Raw genomic sequence first — 22,364 nt, 5'->3', positions numbered from 1 at the left:
GATATGCCACTGAGTACAGCCGGAGTTTTTTTATTCAGGCTGCATAGGACATATGTTTGAGGCCAGTAATCCTCTTGGTGAGGTACTTTTGTGGTCTTTCCAGCTGTTGGAAGTGTGTTGTGAGGTACATCCCAAATGGGGCATTGAACTCTATGATGGGACTAATGAGTGATGAGTAGAGGGGCACTATAACCTCTTTATTTCTAAACAAATGGAGTAATAGTGGAGGCTGAAGTGTATGACAACAGAATCATGAACAGTAATAAGAACCAGACAGAATGAATGAATGTGTTCAGGAGTTAGACGAAAGGATCACAGAAGCTCCAGATCTTGAAACACATATGCATCTAATAGATGAGGCATCTATTAATAATATTACTGAATCTACAGTATCTAATCCATCAGAACAAAGCAATGGAACTAGGCCTAAGGAATTAGCAGTGCATTTACTTTTACAACATCCACTCCCTTTTTTATTACAAGGGAAGAATGCACAACAGTCATGCTCAATAAGCAGAGAGAGGAAAAAGAGAAATGTATAAAGATGGAAAATGTAGATTCGCTGGTATTAAATATATTTGGACATGAACTGAGTAGGAATGAAATGAACATTTTAAGGAGAGGATTAAGTTTTATACCCTCCTTATGATCACCCTTGAGTGAATTCATGACAGACATAAGGTGTTTTGTAATGAATCTGACACTAAGGAATATTTTTGGCAATACTGAGACACAAGAACATGAAAATAAAATCATACTCAAAAAACTCAGCACCTTTGTTCCATTAAGCCATCCCACTATAGATGTTTTCATATGGCTTTGTGAAAAAGAGGTAGAACAATATAGATTGAAAAAAAAAGGACACCATTTCTATAATCTAAGTTATCAAGAAAGGCTAGCATTGAATGAACTTCAAAGAAGGAGGGACATAGTGGTGAAAGCAGCAGACAAAGGAAGAGCTGTTATTGTGATGGATTCAGTAAGATATGACAACAGGATGAAGGAAATACTAAGGGATATAGCAATCTATCAAAGAATATCAAAGAAGGATGTCAATAAAATAATAGTGAATGTGAATGATGGCATCTATGAAAAGCTAATGAATAGAACTATCACAAAAGAATTGTATGATTATTTTTACACACAGCATCCGAAGATACCTAACATCAATGGATTACCCAAGGTCCACAAGAATTTGATGGATCCACCTTTAAGGCCAATTGTCAATGGAGAAGGATGGGTGACTGAACCCATTTCTATATATGTGGAAGAAGAATTGAAGAGATTACTACCACATGCAAGAACAGTTGTGAAAGATTCTGAAGGTTTTTTAAAATGTCTTTATGAAAGCACAACAATGAGGAAAATGTATGAAGGTATCATAATGGCAACTCTGGATGTGAATAGCCTGTTTACATCAATACCAAATGAATATGGAATAGAAGCAGTCAGAGAATTTGGACTTAAATATAAGACCAATGATAATATAAACTTGATATGTAGTCTTCTAGATGAAATAATGTCTAACAATATCTTCATGTATGGGAATGAATATTATTGGCAGAAATCTGGAGTGGCCATGGGAACCCCATGCACCAACAGTTATGCCAACATAGTGGCACAATGAGAGGAAGAATGGTGCTTGGATACCCTCAATAGCTGGAATAACAACATAGTTGTATATAAACGTTTTGTTGAGGACATCTTTATTTTATGGGAAGGCGATGACCACTCTATCAGAAGTTTTGAGTCTTTCCTGGGTAACACCACATCTTTTTTAAGATTTAAATTGAATTTTTCTGATACTACCATCAATTTCTTTGATATCCAACTGACATTGGATCATGTATATGAGATAGGTACGTCTATGCACAGGAAGACAACATGGTGTAATCACATGCTCCACAGGACCAGTATGCACCCAAAACATATTTTTAAAAATATAGCGGAGAACCAAGTGAAACGTATATCAAAACTATGTAGTAAAGATGAAGCTTTTGAAAAAGAAAAGGAAAGATAAATTGATAACTTTATGGAAAGAGGATATAATAAAGATGAAGTCATAAAAAGCATGAATAGAACATCAGACTTACGAATTGGCAAAGGAAGACCATATTTTTCCCATTGATTGAGTAAGTAAAAAGATGAGAAGAACAAGAAGGAAAACAAGATGAGATTTTGTCTTACATATAGCAGTGACAATGCATTCATACTAGAGACCATAAAAAAGAACTGGTCTGCTTTGACTTCAGATGAGAACCTTAGCAGCATTGTACGGGAGACACCCAGTTTTTCCTTTAAGAATAGGAAAAATCTGACAAGGCTCTTATGCCATGGGAATCGTCTAAATTTGGACACAGAACATTCACCCACGAATAAAGCAGGCACCTATAAATGTGGATTTTGTAAAGCATGACAACATATTAAAATAGATAATTTATTTATACATCCAACATCTAAGAAGGCATACAGGTTCAAAGGGTTTGCGAACTGCAGGAGCAAAAATGTGATTTATATTGCTCAGTGCCATCACTGCCCAGCCTTCTATGTGGGGAAAACAAATAGAATGTTCAAGGAGCGTATCCTGAGACACTGTCAGGACATTAGAAATCAAGTAAATATGAATGCTCTATATGGTCATATTAAAGTTAATGGAGACCACACTTTTAAATTTATGGTCGTAAGCAGGATAGTAGAAACAATACAAGGAGGGGATCTGGCCAACTATACCGAAACTGAGGAAACAAAATGGATTATGAATCTCAGAGCGGACCAGAAACCTGGATTAAATGAAATTGCACTGCTCAAAACCATCTTGAAAGGAAGGGATCTAAAGAAATAATGCACATGCATGAATCCTGTGTTAATTCACTTTAAAAACTCCAAGCTTTTAGCTAACACTAAGTAAATAGAACATGCACTCTGAATGAGAGGTGTGTCCATACACCAAAACTTTATTGGTTGATTGAATGAATGAGCTGCAGGAAGCTGCTTTTTTCTTTAGGATTTGATAAAGGTTCAACAACCCAAAGTGCTTATCCAGACAGCAGCAGCAGGATTACGTTCTATTTTGTTAATAAATGAACTGATTTTAACAATTTCAACCATTTTATTTCAGCTTGGGTGGCAGTAGCAGGTTTGTTTTCTATTTTACATTTATCTGTAATATTGGTCAGCCATAAACCCTTAATAGTAGCTTTAGCCCTCAAGAAGTAAATGCTAAATAGAAGTGGCCCAAGAACTGACACTTGGCATTAACCACAAATGACAAGTTTTTCTTTAGAGGTAGAATAGCCCACCCTATTTTCCCAGTTTACTATCCGAGTTACATGGGGAGTAACATGTATCTAGGATAGTTTATCTATGATACCGAAGGGTCAGATGGTGTAGAACCCTTTTTGAGGTCCAGATATGCAGTTTGTACTGACTTGCCCTCATCTATTGCTTCAGGAATCCTCTCAAAAAAGTTAAAAAGTTAACCATATCAAGTAGGCAGAATTTGCCCTTAACAATTCCAAGCCGGCTTGGGTCAAGAGTTTGTAGTTTAACTCCGTCCTTATGTATTAAGTCCATAATGATCCTTTTCATATTCTTACAAATGTGGCTGGTCAGACTTATGGGTCTATAACTTCCTGGGTCTGTTGAAGCCCCACCTTTGTGCATGGGAATGAGAGTCGCTAGCCTCTATTCATCCTGTAAAAAGCCTGTTTGGAGGCTAAGATTGAATAGCCTTTACAGAGGGTGTAACAGATCCAGATTGTTCTATCTTCCTCTCTCTCATGTTTTGCTGATAAGCATCAAGCAATCATATTGCACACTTACCCCTCTCCCCCTCTCTCGCTCTCTGTCTCTCTCCCTCTCTCTCTCTCTTTCCAAAACATGGCTCTTTCATCTAGATATTGTTAGTTTTTCTTTAGAGAATGAAGTTTGCTTTTGAAAGTATGATAGATCATGAAAATCTTCCAGTCTGTATGATCAACTTTCTATACATTTTTAACCTGATGACACTCAGCTTCAAGTGGGCTGTGGAAAACATGTCAAATAAGTCTTTACTGATAATACTCAGTAACCCAGAAAGATGCTTTAGACATTGCTCCCTAAAAAAGGTAACCATGAGTCTTTTGCTAAAAAAATAGAAAAAACATGAAAACATATCATAGTGTGCAGAAAACATGGCAGCTGCACAGCAGTCTGAAACCTTTTTTGAAGGAATGCTGTTCAGAAGGTAATGACCTTGCAGCTACAGGGGTCTTGACCACCTATATGAGTTTAGGAGGTATTTCAGTCTGGGGTTAAGCAGAGAAGCCCCGAAAGGGCATTTGTAAATATGCAGAATGTTGTAGTGTGCTGGCTGGTGACAGAAGGTCATGCTCAGTTTTGACCTTGATAGCTCTAATGAGTGTATCCAAGACTGTGATGTACAACATTCTCCTGCACAGGTAGTAGCCCTGAAACCTAAGTGGTTTTAACATAGTTTACACATTTCCTAGAGGGTAATTATTAGACCATAGTCTCTAGTAGTAACTCCTCTACTTCTTCCCTAGTACATACTGCATGGACCTTTTTGTCAGCAAGGCTACTTGATATTTGTATGCTGCCCTTAAAGAAAGCACCTAAAGGAATGATCTGAGGAACCACTTTTGGCTGATTATCCTCAACTTTAGCTTTCTTTTGTCCTAGAATGTGATGATGCATTTTCAGTGCTGAATAACTGCATAACTGTGACTTATAAATAAAGCATTTTCAGTGGGCTGACATTAAATCCAATAAAAAACAGAAGTCTTAGCAATTCGTTCTTTCAGCCATCAAGGCATTGTGATCCAGCATCCTTCTTTGGATCTCAGCCTGACCACGAAATGCATTCAGCTGGTAGCTTCTACAGGCTGCATTGACTTTCATTGTGGTAACTGACAGGATACTGCAGTGTGCTTTTTTTTCACTTGTCCCCAGTGTTGTAAGATCATAGAGTTGATAAATATACAGTGGTAGAGGGACAAAGCCCTACGTGAAGGGGGCTTGCCCTATGCAAAAATAAATGATTTTTTTCTGTTTTTTTTTTTTTTTTTTTTTTTTTTTTTGCACCTCAAAGCTATGCTTCCTGATTTTAAAAAATAGTTGAAGTGCAACTCACTGTATGGTGACACAACTAGACCTAGGTAAGCTATTATCAGCTGTTATACACCTAAGTCACATTAAATGCAGAATTAAAGCAGAATTTTTGCTGCCAGATTTCTGAGTATGTGGCACAAACTTCTGTACCACAACTCCTGTCTGGAATGTCAAGATAAAAACATGTTGCTCTCACGTTATGGTTTTGCAGAGGCTACTTCTATATAGAATTACTTTTAACTCATAACATTTTAATAGTTAGCATCCTTTGTGCTTGGAAAACCTGTTATATGTCCGATGTGCCACACCCTTCCTCTGTTTCATCAGTAAGGGCCAATTAGAGATTGGATCCCTATTGAAATCTTGTGCAGTACTGAGTGCCAACATACCTAAAAAATGACTGAACATAAAAGCAAAGTATGAATACTGAATACCTATTCTCATTTAAACTATTTTTGTAGGAGTTCAACGTCTTCTGTACCTGTTGATATGGGGGGCATGCCCCAACCCCAGACTTGTATATACTAATTCTAAGATCACCATACCTTGGAGAAAAGGGAATATTCCAAGAAATAACAATCTAGAACCTAGTATTTAGAAGTCCACATTTTCAGATAGTCAGTCTCCATATTCCAGGACCCAGAATGGTGAGTCTTGGTAATTCCTATGGTTAGTGTAGTGATTCCCTAGGGTGAATTTGGAAACAGATTTATGTTATTCCTTTGATTTGACTGAAGATATACTGCAGAATAATTTGCACTGACAGAAACGAGAATGCCAGATCACTGGTTTCAAAGCAGGTGATAAAGCAAGTTACAAATCAGCAGATTCTTGGCTGACTATAATGAGAATAATACGGATGAGCCACAGTTGTGCTCTCAAGGAGGACACTTTGAGTCCAAAAAAACAAGAAGAATGGCAGCCTAAAAGCAAAGCCAATAACTTTGCTAATTTCCAAAAAATGTGAGTGTCAGGGAATGTTAGGTTCATCCAACTGTATTCTGTTTAGTTGTGCAGCTGAAATTGCATAGCAGGTATGTTTACTGACATCTAATGTACCATTCTAAAACTCATTCTGGCAAGTAGCCAGCACTTGTGACCTCATATGGGTTATACACATTCCTCAACAATAGACAAAGGTTTCAAAGCAGTTAACTGCTAATGTTGTCTTTGGTAAATTCAAATACACAGCTGTTTAATTTTTCCTTTCTGTGTTTCATGCAAGAAATGCATGAATTCCTCTAGGTTAATAAGCATTTTATTTTGATGGTTTGTGAACTTTGATAACTGTAATCTTTTTCAGGATTATCATTATTGTCAAGGTTACACCAAAGATGTAATAACAGCTCTCATAATATTTTTTACTACCTGGCATAACACATCCACTTCATTTCTTGCTAAAATGTTTATTACAGAAAATACAGTTATATTCCAAGAAAGCTGGTTTCCAATCATTATTCTTTACCCATATTTCATAATAATAACAATGTCAACCTTATGTGAGCACAGCAAATGTTTCAATAAAAACTTTATTACTAATGTTCCTTGAATTAACAGCTAGCATAGATAAATCAAATCAAATGTTAAATTTCTGAATTGAAAAACTGAAAAAAATCCTGGCTTGTTTTCGTCAAATTTTGTAATATAGCTGAGTCTAATCCCTTGTCTTGAAACGTGGACTCCATCCTATCTAAATCCATGTGTGTCCAAAGTTAAGCCTGAATGTTCTATACATTTCACCTTTTAAAGTCAACCATTTTTCATGAAGGTTTTTACCAAAAAACTTTTCATTCACTGACTTGGCTCTTTTTCTATATGTGATTTTTTGAAAAATATGTCCTAACACATGTATAAGCTAAACAAGTTGTAATCCTAAAGCTCTTCTCTTTTCCTGCATTTTTGCTCCTGGTAGGTATAATACTATTCACAGTTTATTATCCTCTCTGCAAATGTGAGTAGCAGTTTATTTAATAATTGAATCTCCAGTCACTAATATATAATTTCTAATCTGATCTGAACAATTTACCACTTCTACTTTAGTAATGTCTGCTGTATCAGAAGTTGCAAAAAAATAATCCTCATCACCATTACTTTTACTAATCTCACCTATTTCACCATCTACATAATTTGCAAGTTTATACTTCTCATCTTACTGCCTTTGTACTTCCGCAGTCTGAGACATGTCAACATCAGTTTTTCTCCTTTTCTCCAGTAATGTTCTTGATCTTTCCCATGTCCAATTTATATCGTTTCCTTTTAGCATGTCCCTTGCTTCTTTTTTCTACCCTTCTATGTTGGAACAATTGTGCCATTTGCTGTAGATTAAATGTTTTGTGACGGAACACTGCTATAATTTGAATAATCTGGGTATTACATATAAAAGTTGTTCTTTTTTCTTTTGATTATGTTGTGAACTTCTGATTTTCTTTCTTGTTTGTTTTTTTCCTTGTATACTCTGACCCCTCAGATTGTTGAATTCTTTTCTCCTGAATTCCAAAGTTGTAATTTGTAGTATCATATTTAATTGGAAGTTAATGATTTTTACTAACAGAGGGCACTTCCTTTCCTAAATGTATTCTTTTTGCACTTTGCCTAACATTATTTATCTCATCAGCCCAGTCATTAATATATGCAACAACAGTTTTCCAAGCCGTGCCAAGTACTCAAGTGCAATCATTCTCAGAAAGTATAGACTTACTATTAATAACAGTAAGCAAATCATCCAACTTTTGACATGAAGAATTCAAGTATCCAATATTATTGAGTGTTACCTTTATATATGCACAGCATTTATTACTTTGGACAAGATACTTAGCAAATTCTTAATGTCATACTCATTTAAAAAATACATTCTTAGTGACAATTAAAGAACTTTAAAAGAAACAAAAATATCTAAATCAATACTCATTGAATTCACAGAGCTTAAAACAAGTAGTTTAAGTCAAATTATCCAAAGAAATCACACATACTATATACAAACTAATATTAAGTTAAGTATACTAAGCTAACCTTGTACAAACGGAAGTACTTTGTGAAGTATTCTAACCTACCATGCCAGGTGCACAAGTTACATTAAGATGATAGATGTTCTTTACACTGCACACAAACAAGTTCAATAGTTTGTGCTCACCATTGCTTGAAGTTATGTCTCATCATAACTAAACAGGACCCTTCCACAACAATGAGCACTTTCATCCGAATTACATGAACTTGGACTTTCTGATGAAGTCCATGTAATTCAGATGAAAGCCCTCATTGTATTGGAATAAAATAATCTTGGTTTCACTTCTGCCTCCTTCTTTTGGATTCTTGGTTGAATTACTTTTATCTTTTTTTACTTATTTTCTAAAAGGTAGCTGGAGGTCACTCCATTTATTTGAGCTATTATGTTGTTATACAGATACTGATGAAATTGTTTTTCACAAATGGTCTGCTGGACAGGATTGCTTCAGACAACTACCTGCAATTTACATTAAATTCCAGGGATTCTTATTGCATGGTCTGCGTCATATCAAGACTGCTCCATTCCACTCAGATTCTAATGTTCAAGTGGAGTTCATGATGTAAACAACAAATGATGCAATCTAAAGAATTGGTGTTGGTGACTGAGACCTAAGGCTGACAATGGTCTTAACTGCAGCAATGTGTAACCCTTTGTGACAGTGCAAACTGTAGTTTAGAAGTGTTGCTGATGAACATAGACTTGAAACATATTTGGACTGGTTTCACTTTCACCCTGACCTAGCAGCTGTCCTGTTGCATAAACAAGAGTCTCAGTTTTGCAAACATTCAAAAAATAGGAATGTATTTCAAAGCTAGAGATGGTGTGTATTCTGGAAACTATGTACTGACCCGAGGTGGCCACCAGAAACATATTTAAGGGTAATGAGGTCTATGTCTTAAGAAGTAAAGGTGGCTGATGGTTGAGATAGAGTGAGACTTGTTGACTATATAATGGATCAAGTAGAGACCCCCATGCAACTCAATGACAGCAGTGGTCCAAAAACCTTACTAGAATACCATGACTCACTGACGGCTATGCCACAACGTGATGCAGCTGCTCCAATGCCACTTGAAGCAGTTCCAGAAGAGCATCCAGCTAACACACCCCCTAAGTGTGAGGTCTTCAGCAACCATACTGCAACTCCTCAAAAGGAGAGTTTATCATCATCATCTGACCTTCTTAAAGGATTATTTTAGCTAGAGATAAGGGATGACATATACTGGTGTGACCTTCTCCTAGGAGTGCAGGTAGTTCTGTTGTTCATGTGGGATTGACTCCAATTTGTTTTGTCTTAGTGTGTGCATGTACATGTGTGTGTATGTGTGTGTGTGTGTGTGTGTGTGTGTGTGTGTGTGTGTGTGTGTGTGTGTGTGTGTGTGTGTGTGTGTGTGTGTGTGTGTGTGTGTGAGAGAGCTTTTTTTCTTTTCTTTCTAGACATACTCCCAATGCCATGTTAGACATGCAGGGAAAGAATATCTGAAATATTTATATTTACAAATATTCACACATATTTACAATATATACTCAAACTGGTCTGTAGTGAACTAATGACCTTTAAATGCCTAGTCCTGTGATAACCTAGCTGCAGCTTCATTAGCATATTTTACTTTTATCTAACCTGCAGTAGTGGTGCTGTGGTAGCATTGTCGCCTCACAGCAAGACGTTGTCCTGTTCAATTCTCAGCTAGAACATCTTCTGTGTGGATTACCAAGGTCCACAAGAATTTGATGGATCCACCTTTAAGGCCAACTGTCAATGGAGAAGGATGGGTGACTGAACCCATTTCTATATATGTGGAAGAAGAATTGAAGAGATTACTACCACATGCAAGAACAGTTGTGAAAGATTCTGAAGGTTTTTTAAAATGTCTTTATGAAAGCACAACAATGAGGAAAATGTATGAAGGTATCATAATGGCAACTCTGGATGTGAATAGCCTGTTTACATCAATACCAAATGAATATGGAATAGAAGCAGTCAGAGAATTTGGACTTAAATATAAGACCAGTGATAATATAAACTTGATATGTAGTCTTCTAGATGAAATAATGTCTAACGATATCTTCATGTATGGGAATGAATATTATTGGCAGAAATCTGGAGTGGCCATGGGAACCCCATGCACCAATAGTTATGCCAACATAGTGGCACAATGAGAGGAAGAATGGTGTGCCTTCGTTGAAGGTTGTGCATCAGGGCTGGTAACTCAGCACGTAAAAATCCACTACCAAACATTAGCGGACCGGAGTTCTGCTGTGGCGACCCCTAACCGGGATAAGCCGAAAGACACAACAACAACAACTTTTATCTACCTAATCTCCTAAAAATTCCACAAATTTTCCAATTTATTGACTCAGACTTCTTTCTTCTGCTAACTCACATTAACGTTTACAACCTTATTTTGCAACATTCATATTTCCGATTGCACTTTCCTGATTATCTTGACTCTGTCTATAAACAGTGGTTCCACTGTGAACATTTTGTATGATAACGGTGCTCTTCATGCCTGTCTTGTGTCTTTTCTAAACTGACACCTCTACCTTACTGGCTTCATTGTCCAAATGGTAAAATTAATTTTATTATGAATTGATGTTCTGCTACACTGGTCACTGTCTACTTTACCTTAGTCTTTTTTGTTCCAGGAAAGGCACAGTCTAGTTCTGTTCTGCACTGACAGAGCCCATAATGTTGAGCTCAACGTAAAAAAGAAACTATTCACTTGTAGCAGAAAACAGGCTTTTTAGTGCCTAACAGCATGCAAGATGTCTTCTATATTATACTGACATTTTTTCCTACACTGCTGTTGGGAAATAATTATACCAGCTTATTTTCTAGCCTAACTCAGCCTGTGATTTGAGGTGATGCCTTATTTCAGTAATGTTCAGTAATGACCTGGTACCGGCTCATTCCCTCAGACCTTATTCCACTGTGGCCATTTGAGATGTCCAGCAGTATAACATCTACTTCATTTATGGCTGCAGTGTTCTCTTTATAAAAGTATCCATCTTTTTGACTAAGAAATGATAGCATTTGTGCATGTAGTCTGTAAACCACCAGTAAATCCAGCTTCGGGTTGTGTTAAAATATATATGCTTCTACTGTTTTACTTTCAGAGCTAAACTTTTTACTGCATCTGTAAATCCAACTACAGGCTATGTTAAAACATATGTGTTGTTTCTGTTTTACTTAGAGAGCCAAATATTTTGCTGCATCTGGATGATTAAAACTTGGATGTTTTAATACGTGTACCTTCTTTTCTTTCCTTTTTTCTTTCTTTTCTGAACATTTGTAGAGTGAGAACATACTGGTTTGCTTTACAGAAGATGTACACAGTTTGGAATGTAGCTTAATCCATTCTCATCCAGTAAATATCTGGTAACTTCTCATGGTCTAAAAATGAGCAACTATAGTGAAGGTCAATAAATGCATGGTGCCCTTTTCCACTTTCATCACACCAGGAAGGTGTTCTCACCAATAGTCAGAACCCTGAAAAAAGGTATAACTAAGATGATAACTAAAAGATGCAAGCCAAACCTTTAATGCCTATTTTCACATGCCATCTCTGTACTGTGCACATTTGCCTTGAGACTATCTTACAAATCCCTTCTGTCCAAGCAGCCTGGGCCCTTGCCTGTTACTGAAATCATGTAATCCAGCTCCTGCATACCTTTAGGTAGAAGTTTTTCCTTCAGGTATGGTAAGACTCAAAACAAAGATGTAGTCTGACTCTAGGAATACCGGGGTCCTTTTACAAACTGCACTGTTGACAGATTGTAAAGGGAGAGCAGTTTGTCCAGGCCCTCCCCTGTCTGTAAACTACGCTTTTCAACTTCCTCAGGTCTAGGGCTGGAGTCCCTCCTGTACTGCTTTACACTGGCTGCAGCCTTGAAAGTTTTCATGTACCTGAAATCAGGTGGGTGGAGAGTTTCCACTGAGACTACTGCACCCTTGTGGACCCATATCTGCCCATACCATGTCAACCATGCATTAGAATTATGGAGATTCATCCTTACCACACCATCTGTCCAAATTACATGTTCCATACCTAATCCTAACTGCCTGAATCTGTACTGTAACAAAATATTTTCCCAAGCCTTCCCTTGACCCACTACCATTACTCCCACATTTATTCTTGTTATTGCCTACCATGTAAACCCCTTCATTGTAAGATTGGTTGCCAACTGGCTCAAAAACCAGACACACACTATCAAAGTGGGTCAGTCCACATCAAACAGCAGACCTGTTAACAGCGGGGTGCCACAGGGGTCAGTGCTGGATCCCCTACTGTTTGCTATATAATTCTCAAAAGTTCAGGTCAAAACTAAAGGGTTGTGGCTGACCAAGTCTGCAGACGACTGTAACCTAGGTGCAATTATTGAATCCCCAAATGATGTCAGTATACTCCAGGATGGTCTCACACAGACCAGCGACTGATATATTAGTCATAGTCTCAAACTGAGTGCAAAGAAATGCATCACCATTCCCTTTGGCACAAACAATGTCCTTTCACACTATCAAATCAATAATAATACCCTAAGTAACCACAAAGTGGTAAGGGGCCTGGGATCACAGGTTGACCACAACCTTAAATTCAGCCGCCACTTGTCTACCGTTGTAAGGAAAGCTTTCCACTTGATTAGTAAAGGCATCACCTCAAGAGTAAAAGTTGTTATAACTCCCCTATGCTGGGCACTTATTCGGCCCATAATTGAGTATAACGCCCCATTCGGTATGTACTGTACTAAGCATCTACAGCAATTAGAGAGACCTTAGAGGTTTTTAACAAAGAAGATCAAGGGCCTCCAGCATGTGCCTTACATGGACTGACTAAAATCCCTGTTACTGTACTCCATATCGTATAGACTTCTTAGGAGATAGTTATGCCTGGCCTACAGAGCAACCCAAAACCCAAACCTAATGAACTTACTGCATATCTGTAAATCAAATGAGTCTAGAGTTACCCATTCCAGGGGCCTAAATATGGCCTATGACTTAAATAGGTCATGCCGAAAGGCCAGATTTATCTTCCAGCAACTGCCACATCTTTGGAACAGGCTACCAATTCATGTGAAGCAGAGCACCTCTATGACACTGTTCAAGAGGAATCTGGATGAGTGGATGGGGAACTGGAAATTCTTATGGGAATACCTCCCACAACCCTCCTAGACATGGACAGTCATCACTAAATGCAATCTTGGGCATTGACTAGTACCTCTACAGTATTACATTGGGTTGAAACTGCTAGGCCTAAAATCATCTCTGGATCGATTGCCTAGTAATCTCCTATGATCCTATGATTGTATGATCCTATGAGTCTGTCTAGCTTACATTACCTTCCTTTTTCATAGTGCTCTAACAATGTATTCCACAGAAGGTGGCTTCTTCAGCCTACAAAATTAAAATTCTTATACTTCAGTCACCAGACCACCTTACACACCCTGTATGCTTTGCATGCTATATCCTACAACTATACAATGAAACCACTCAAACACTAAACTTAAAATAAACCCATATCTATCTATCTATCTATCTATCTCTCTCTCTCTCTCTCTATATATATATATATATATATATATATATATATATATATATATATATATATATATATATATATATATATATATATGTGTGTGTGTGTGTGTGTGTGTGTGTACATACATATATATATATATATAGTGTTAAGTTCATTGATCTGGCATACGCTGCCGAAGCAGCATGTTCTTAAGTAAATGAACTTCCATTTTCATAAGATGAAGAGTCCCTGCAGTTAAAAATCCTAGTGATTTTTATTTACAATTTCAAGTCAGTACTGTGATTTAATTATACATTTTAATGCATCCCTATGTAAATAAAAATAAAACAGATTCCAATTACAGAACATTTAGTAAAGTAAACTAGTGGTATAATGGGTAAGTAAATAGAAGGACAAATTATGGTAATTGAGTGCTTTGGTCTATAGTGCCAAATTCCATGAAAACCCTGCTTTTTTTGCATAATACTCAAACAGTCCAGGTCTGTGAATTTCCATTTTTTCTCTGCGGAAAATGGAAGCTCAAGCTTCCAGTTCATTGTAACCTACCTGTCAGTCATCATCAACTTGGTCCCCATAACACTTTGAGTCAAATTCAGGTATCTTCCCTGTGTCACAACAAATTAAGATAAATACATTCTACAGAGCATCAGTGTCACAAAACAAAGCTACTGCCTCTTTATACTCTGCTGAGAGACCATGAATCACATCTAGACCATGACTGTAAAACAATAACACAGCCCAAAAGAATTCTGGTCAGCAGTAGAACACCTATACTCCCTGGAAGACAAAAACAACCCTGTCCCTTTCACTGCTGAGCTATGCTAAATAGCTGAATAGTTTGGTGTCCATCTTGCTAGTATAATATGGGAGTACACACTCACTACTTCGTCCACAACCACTAACTTCTGTGCTCCAGCTTGTAGCCTACCTGCTGTGCTTCAGACTGGACATGTCAGTAGTATCAAGTTACTTTTCCTGAAGCTCATAGCCTGCTGATTTTCTACTATTCCATTTACATAAATGGCGACTTCTTCCACATTCTTCTCCATCTCTGTTCTGATAAAACTATATATGAGCATGTCCTCAAACTCAGGAATTTGGCAACAAGTAAATAAGAGAAGGTAAGCAAGGCCTTGACTGAGTGTGGGCAATGCTTATTTACCCACGGTTGACCTTTTTGTTGATTACAACCAGTCATGGATTACTTGTTAAAGGATAAGACTGTAGATAAAAGAGGCAGAAATGAGGTTCCTTTGCAACATAACTTTGCTCACACTTCCTGATCATCAAGGAAGGAACATGGCAATCCAGAAGAGAGTTACAGTAGAACCACAGCTCCTCTAAGATGAGAGAAGTTGGTTGAGGTGGTCTAAACACATTGTGAATCCCACTGTGAGGATATACTGGCACAGATCAAGAGCTCATTGGATGAACTCCTTATGTCAGCCTGGAACACCTAGGTTTCTGTGGTATGAGATGAAGGCTGTTGTTGAAAATATAGAAATCTGGTTTACCTGGCTCAGCTTACTATCCCTGTGGCACTTACATGACAAGTGCTTAAGGAATTGGATATAATATAAACAGAAACTTGTACTATTTAACATATAATCCAGATTCATTGGTCACAAATTATGAAAAGCACTTGCATATTTATGCTTGATATACTATAGACAATCCATTTTTCAAAGTGTATGCACTGTAAGACTTACCCATCATATGGCTTATACAAATCTGGATAGGTGTCATTGATTTTAACATCAGACCCAGGCCAGAAAAAGGTCCCTGCTTTGAGTCCTTGGTACATAGCTGTCAGCCATACCTAAAGGTCAGACAACATGAAAGTGACATGTTTACCCATCATGATTTCAAATGTACTTAACTAACATAATATTTGCACAGTCTTGTAGCTGTTGTAGTTGTCCGCAAAGAGAATGTGTACTAAAGTTATGCAAATCTTATAGAATTACTAGTCTATCACAACTTTTAATTTTGGACTTATTTAAAATTGCATTATATTGCATTATACGATTGTCATTCTGAGCCCAAGAGTGGTGTATTGATCAATCTGTGAATAAAAGAGCACCTTAGATTTGTTAAGGGATGATAAAAATAAGGTAGCTGGGTGATTTGGCACATTGGCCCACTCTCCTTCTCTGAAGGCTGACACTATTCTCACTTTAAACAAAACCACATCATTCCACGTTGTCCAGTTAGAATATCAAACCTACTGAGAACAGCAACATAGCCTATTATGTAAAGCAGTGAGTAAAGTATGTACAGATTCCAAAAGAAAATATCAGTATTGGGTTGATCGTAAGCAAAATATTCAAGGCATCAAAGATCATCAGTTCAATATACAAATATCAATACAAACACATAACTTTGTCACCCTTTATTTGGGATCACAAGTTAACTATAGTTCATTTCTTATGCAGAATGGCACTAATCTATGCTTATATGACAAACAATGCTTAACGAGTACAATAATCCTGACTGCACTCAAAAAATGTTCATTGTTATTATATCTGAACATATGAAAAAATGTTCAGACTTGAATGAATATTGTTTATAGGCTATTTACTTTTTCATTTCATTAAAGATAGCTGTGTAGTCTGTCAGTCAAGAAGTGCAGTAAATAAAAATATCCTTCTTAAGCCTGTTTATGTATTTGTTCTGCACGGATTCATCCATTGCAGCTTTCATCTTGCTTCCTCATTCACCAGATTATCACTCATGTCCATTTTTAAAGGAACTGTTCTCAAATGGCATGATGTTCAGCAAGGCAGATTACACACTGAAGTGTCCAAACCTGGATGTCCTCAATAAACTCCCACAGCATCGCTGACTTTCAAAGGTACACATTACATTTATAGTCACAACCTGCTGTAGCTAATCAGATACTCACAGCCTCACAGTCGTAATGTCAGTTTTTATGCACAACTGTAATGTTAAAATGACTGGAGACAGAGGAAGGTTAGCGGGTTAATATTTTTATAATTTAACCTAGTCATTGTAATTAGTGTACCCATCAGTCAGATGCATTGCTTTAGTACAGAATACAAAATAATGTCAGAGCTGCCTGCTGTCTGTGATACTTTGAAGTAAAGTGCTGTTATCGCAGTGGGGTTTATCAAAACTGTATTGGTACCTAATGCTGACAGATCAACAGCAGCAACAGTAATTAAAACTGATTGGTCAATAAAATGATAAAATGTGAGATATCTGGAAAGTAGAAATTAAGGCTATAGGTTAGTCCACAGTTTGACTTCCACAGCCTCTGTTTGTGCAGGATGTGACACTGAGCAAGTTACTTAACCAGACATTCTTTCTGAGGGAAAATGGAGACTTATGCCTAACGGGTGAAAAAAGCGCATATGTCATAAATGTGAAGCTTTGACTTGTTACTATATATACAGGTGAATTGAGAAGCAATTTTTGTGAACAGTTTAAAACTTGAATGCAAAATTGTCTTATTTACACAGATAGAAAACATGCTTTATACACTAAAGAATGATGTTTACATATTAAACCATTTATTTTACCCTTACACTTGCTTGTACAGAATGTTTTTGGATTTGTACATACATGGGCTGTAATGTACAGTCAGTCTAATTTCCAAACTTAGTATTAAACTGAAGCCTGCTAATTAAACATTACTGAAACATTAAAATATATTCCTGGTATTTTTGTCTTACTGCCTTACATGTTTATGGTACCCTAATCACTTAACGACAATAAATTTTAAACTTGGGTTTCATTTGTAGAATTATGTACTCAGTACAAACTTATATTGCTAACATTGCTTTTGAATATTGTTTTTGCTGGAGTCTTTGCTATTTTGATGCTATTATACAATTACAAAAATTGTAAAAAACAAAATAGATATTGGCTTAACTAACACATGCTTAAAACAGATATATTTACATTATTTACATTTATTCTTGTCTGCCTTTTGCTCTTGTGCATTTTAAACAGATGCACTTTAGATGAAAATAAAATACATGCATGTCAGTCTTGTGACATCATGTCTTTACTGCTTTTAACTACTCTTATTTGATTTCTATGCCCTAGAACTGTTTTGTTATTTGAAATGGTGATTTTGAAATTATTTAACAGCTTAGCTATAAGAAGCTGCCCCTGCTTGTATGCTATGAGAACAGCATCATACGTTTTACTTTACTGTTTAACTGATGTGTCTTGCTTTAACTGAATGAAAGTTTTAAAACATTCCATAATAAACATTCAGAAACATCTGAGTAATGACTGCTGTTGTAACTCTGAAATTAACATTTTACATGTGGTGACAGGACATAATGCAAGTGTATGACCCTTATCTGGTTGTTTACCATTAACAATGGTCTGAACTGTACTTTTTTGACATTGCATACAGAAAGCAGTTTTATATGACTTGCACAATAAACATACCAATCATGTTTTTGTTTAAGATACCAGTCAAACATAATCCATTTACATAATTCCTGACTGTCAACTTGCCCTAATAAGGTTTTACATTTGCTAATATGCTGTTTACACAACTTCTGTAGTCTGTCTAAAATTGACACAATAATAGTAATAAATACAGTGTTTACTACCTTTTGTACTAACTTGATTTACAGCATTCATGCTGTCATGTAAGAACAAAAATTTTCTTACCAGAGTCCACAGATAACTTCAGCTGGCCAATTCTGGTCACCATAGTTGGTTGGAAAACTTGTGTAGTTACTTGAAAAGCTGGTGAAACTAATCTGGCAGTTGCAGATTTGAACCCGAATTGTCATCAACCTGGAGAATTTATGGCACTGCTTACTTCCTGCCCCGCAATCCTTCTCTGGATCCAGAAGTCTGGGTAACTGTACTGCTGCAAACTATGGAAATTGAAGTGCTCCTATTCCGGACTCAATTACGTACATAAATGTTAGTTACTGCTCTTTTACTGAAGTGACCTTATACAAGGCACTACTCCCCCAGTGTTTGAATACAGGCAAGGCTCGCCACTGAAAAGTTATTTAAAATGAATGATGATGATGATGAATCACACTCTTGTTTTACTTAATGATGCTGCCGACTGCAGCTACTGTGTTGGTGCCTAGTCTAATTAGCACACTGCTTTAGTCCCTTGTAAAAAACAAAGTCTGCTTAATGCACATAAACTTTGTAGACTATAGCCTTCTCAGCAGTATAGTATTCTCTACAGAACTACTAATATAATTTGTCTATATAACAGACAACACATGCAATACTGTACAGTTTGCAGCTTTAATCTCTTCAGATTTGCTCTTCGTACAGCATGAAAAATGTTCTCCATTAAGCAGATCTCAAAAGGAATCAGATGCCACATATATATATATATGTTATATGAAAGCAGTCTTTTGGGAACTCTCAAAGTCATTGCTTTGGTATTTTCTGATGTCATATGGTCTGTTTATTAAACTTTTAGGGAGTCTTTCCTGTTTGAGAATGTTTCTGTATGAAAACAGTCTTTCAATACTCCTTCCGCACTTATGTCATGCAGTCTGTTAATAAACTCATTTGTGTTCTGTTTCAAGGTAAATTATGTAACAGTCTAGGAAGTATGTTTATTCTTGCACCTGGGTCCTTATCTGTTCCCCTTGAAGCTTGCATTAAACACCGAAAATTCAGCCTCAGTCTTTTTTAAGGAGTTATCCTTAGCATTTTTCTCAAGCTGTACCAAACTTTCATGTTACATTTACAGATGAATGTAGTTTTATTTATTTAATTTTTAGCTGAGAACAATTTAACCCTTTAATATATGATAAGAGTTATATTGAATTGGCACTATGGTTCATTAGGGAGATAAAGTCATTGTTTGCAAGAAATATTAAGAGCTGGCTGACCATCATCATAATTGACCTAAAGTGCATCCTATCATATACATCGTTATTGTAAGATATGCATAATTAGAAAGGTTAAACGTCCTAGGGTGTATTACCCCTTACTTGTAATCTGTGTAAATGTAAAGCAGAAATAATTTAACTATTTCTTTAAGGAGATTTTTATCTTCTTGCAAGATTGTAGAAGACACAGAATTACATAGGACATGTAATTCCTGCCCAGGGATTAGGGGGTGGCCCTGCTGAATGTTTTTCTGTACTATCTGGCTGCCTAGCTTATAGGGTTGTTACAAATCTTCTCCCATGTACTGCATAATGAGCTTAGCCATTAAATAAGTTTGTGAAACTTTAAGAAAATAAAATGACTGAAAGCTATTACAGAACACAAAATAAATGATTTAATGCAAAAATACACACAGTAAACATTTTCATTTAACAGGTAGACACTGTTGTCAGGCAGTAAAGCAAAGTCAATTAAACTCTTTTATAATGCAAAAACACATGACTGTGGTCACCTGTTTGATGATGGAATGGCCTCCTTTTCAAAAAAGGCTGCAGTCACGAGATTAATGATGTAATTTCCTTATTTTCAAGAATATTACGCTCACATAATTAATTACTTAATTTCTTTCTTTTCAGGAATGTTTTTAAAGTTTTCTGAATAATTTAAACCTAGAAGGCTGCAGACGTACCAAGAATATTCCTTCCAGTCCAAGTCGCATCTACATCCAATCTAGTTTTAAAATTCTTAACTATCAGTTACAGAAAACAACAAATGCTTATTATTTCCATGTCATCACATTGTGTTTATAAAGCATTAGTTTTGTCCTTGATATCTCTGGCATGCATCTTCTTCTTTCAGCTTTTCCCGGTTAGGGGTTGCCACAGCGGATCATCTGTCCGCTCATGATTGGCAGTGGAGTTTTACAGTGTTGAGTTGCCAGCCCAGCGCCCAACCTTCCACAGAAGGCACACACATGCACACACTCACACCTAGGGTCAATTTAGAGTGCACAATCCACCTACTGCATGTCTTTGGGATGTGGGAGGAAACCGGAGCACCCGGAGGAAACCCACGCGACCACAGGGAGGACATGCAGACTCCACACAGAAGGCACCCCAGCCAAGAATGAAACCAGAGAACCTCTTGCTGTGAGGCGGCAATGCTAACCGCTGCACCACCATAAATACCCTCTGGCATGCATATGCTCATATATTATAAAATACAGCCCTCTGGATGTTTTCCCAATAAGAAAGAGTCACATTTTGTGCAAATTGATACATAAACAATGTATCTGGATTTACAAATATAGATACCAGGAACTTTCACTCTATGAACATTAACATTAAATTCAGACTTTCCTTGGTATATAAATCTACACTGAATATAATCAAAACAAAAGTACTTTTAAAATTCCTGACTCTTTTTCTAATAACAATGGTTGGTCCCTTAGCTTGCTGTCTAAATAAGGGAACTTCCTAAATATTTTCCAGCAGTTTGTAACTAAAGACCTGATAGCTATCCAATCCACTGATGATATGTGTAACATAGAAAATAGAATATATGAACACTTGCATGCTGTCGATGTCAAAGGAAAAACTTATGCTCTATACAGACTCTCAAGGTTTAAAATATTCATACATTTTCAACATTTTCTTGAAAAGAAAAAGAAAGAAAATAAATCATTAAAAAATGTAACTATAGTCTTCTTAATGAGAAGGAAATTAGATCATTCATCATGTGATCGTAGACTTTTTGAAAAACAACAAATTTCATTATCAATCATGAGACTGTAATCATGATTTATGCATTTTATAAGAGTGCAGTTGACTTTCCTACACAATCTAATGATGTCTACCTGTTTAGATGAAAGTGCTTACTGTGTAGATGCATGGTGCATGAAATCAATTTGTTTTGTGTTCTATAACAGTTTTTAGTCATTTCATTTTGACTAATTTGTATTTCTATTGCTATTTCACTTGGGCATGCTCTTTTAGAGGTTCATAAGTTCATAAGCAAGTATTACGCTACCTGCTCTTGCTGGCCATTTTAAGCGGTCAGTTCCCATTTTGGTGCTGAATTAACCAATCCCATTTGGTTAAAGATTGGCCTTATCCATCCTATGCTCAATAAGTATGTATTATCCCTAGTGAGGATAAATGAGATCATACCACAGATAATTTGAGGGGACCCATGCTAGGAATAAAGCATTTAGGAGCTGCTTCTGTCCATTAGTAGGTCAGGGGGCAAATCTAGGGTAAATTTTCTGTTTCCCATCCATAGATCCAAGTTGTGCTTGAATATGGATAGGGATGATCTTTGTTTTATATGGATAGAAATTCTCTTCCAGAGCAGTGGTATCCTCTGCAAGATAAATGTGTCCTTCCAAACTGTACTGTTGATGTTGCAGAAAAGGTTTAGATCCTTAGGCTGAGTATTTCTGATGCCATTTGACTTGCCATTATGTAATAAATCCATCATTAGTTTGTCAGGAGATGCCTTGTATGCCAAATATAGGTGACGTCTTAGCAGGCTGTAGACAAACATTTATGAAAATTAATGTTTTGACTTCACAGGCCCACTATGTTAACCTTTTTTGGCATGTGGAGAATAAGATGAGACATTAAGGGAATATTTTTTGTAATTTCTCCAGATGTTTATGGTTTCTAATAACTTGAAAGGAATGTACCAAAATTATTGTTGCTTCACTGTCTGATGTTTGCCAAGCATGCTCTTCTCAATACCCAAAATGTTCATGTGGAGTTTTATTAGTCCTTTTGTTCCTACTACTGTTGCAACTAAATGCGTATCTTTATTTCACTTTCTATAGTCTTTGCTTGCATGTCCTCATATTTTATGACTTT

General features: G+C 36.6%; 1 protein-coding gene across 1 annotated transcript in view; it reads right to left on the bottom strand.

Moving 5' to 3' along the window:
- The window catches only part of LOC122798180 (ectonucleotide pyrophosphatase/phosphodiesterase family member 3-like), an 835,307-nt gene that overhangs the window by 439,774 nt on the left and 373,169 nt on the right, over nucleotides 1-22,364 (bottom strand). The window contains exon 9 of the mRNA XM_044066922.1: nucleotides 15,357-15,466. Coding sequence (XP_043922857.1) covers nucleotides 15,357-15,466 — 110 coding nt within the window. The remainder of the gene's footprint in view (nucleotides 1-15,356; nucleotides 15,467-22,364) is intronic.

Source organism: Protopterus annectens, chromosome 3.part1 (assembly GCF_019279795.1).
Source record: "Protopterus annectens isolate FY-2018-M chromosome 3.part1, PAN1.0, whole genome shotgun sequence".
NCBI classification, from domain to species: Eukaryota; Metazoa; Chordata; order Ceratodontiformes; family Protopteridae; genus Protopterus; species Protopterus annectens.
The sequence above is the reverse complement of the archived record's forward strand: the minus strand, read 5'-3'. Positions and strand labels throughout refer to the sequence as shown.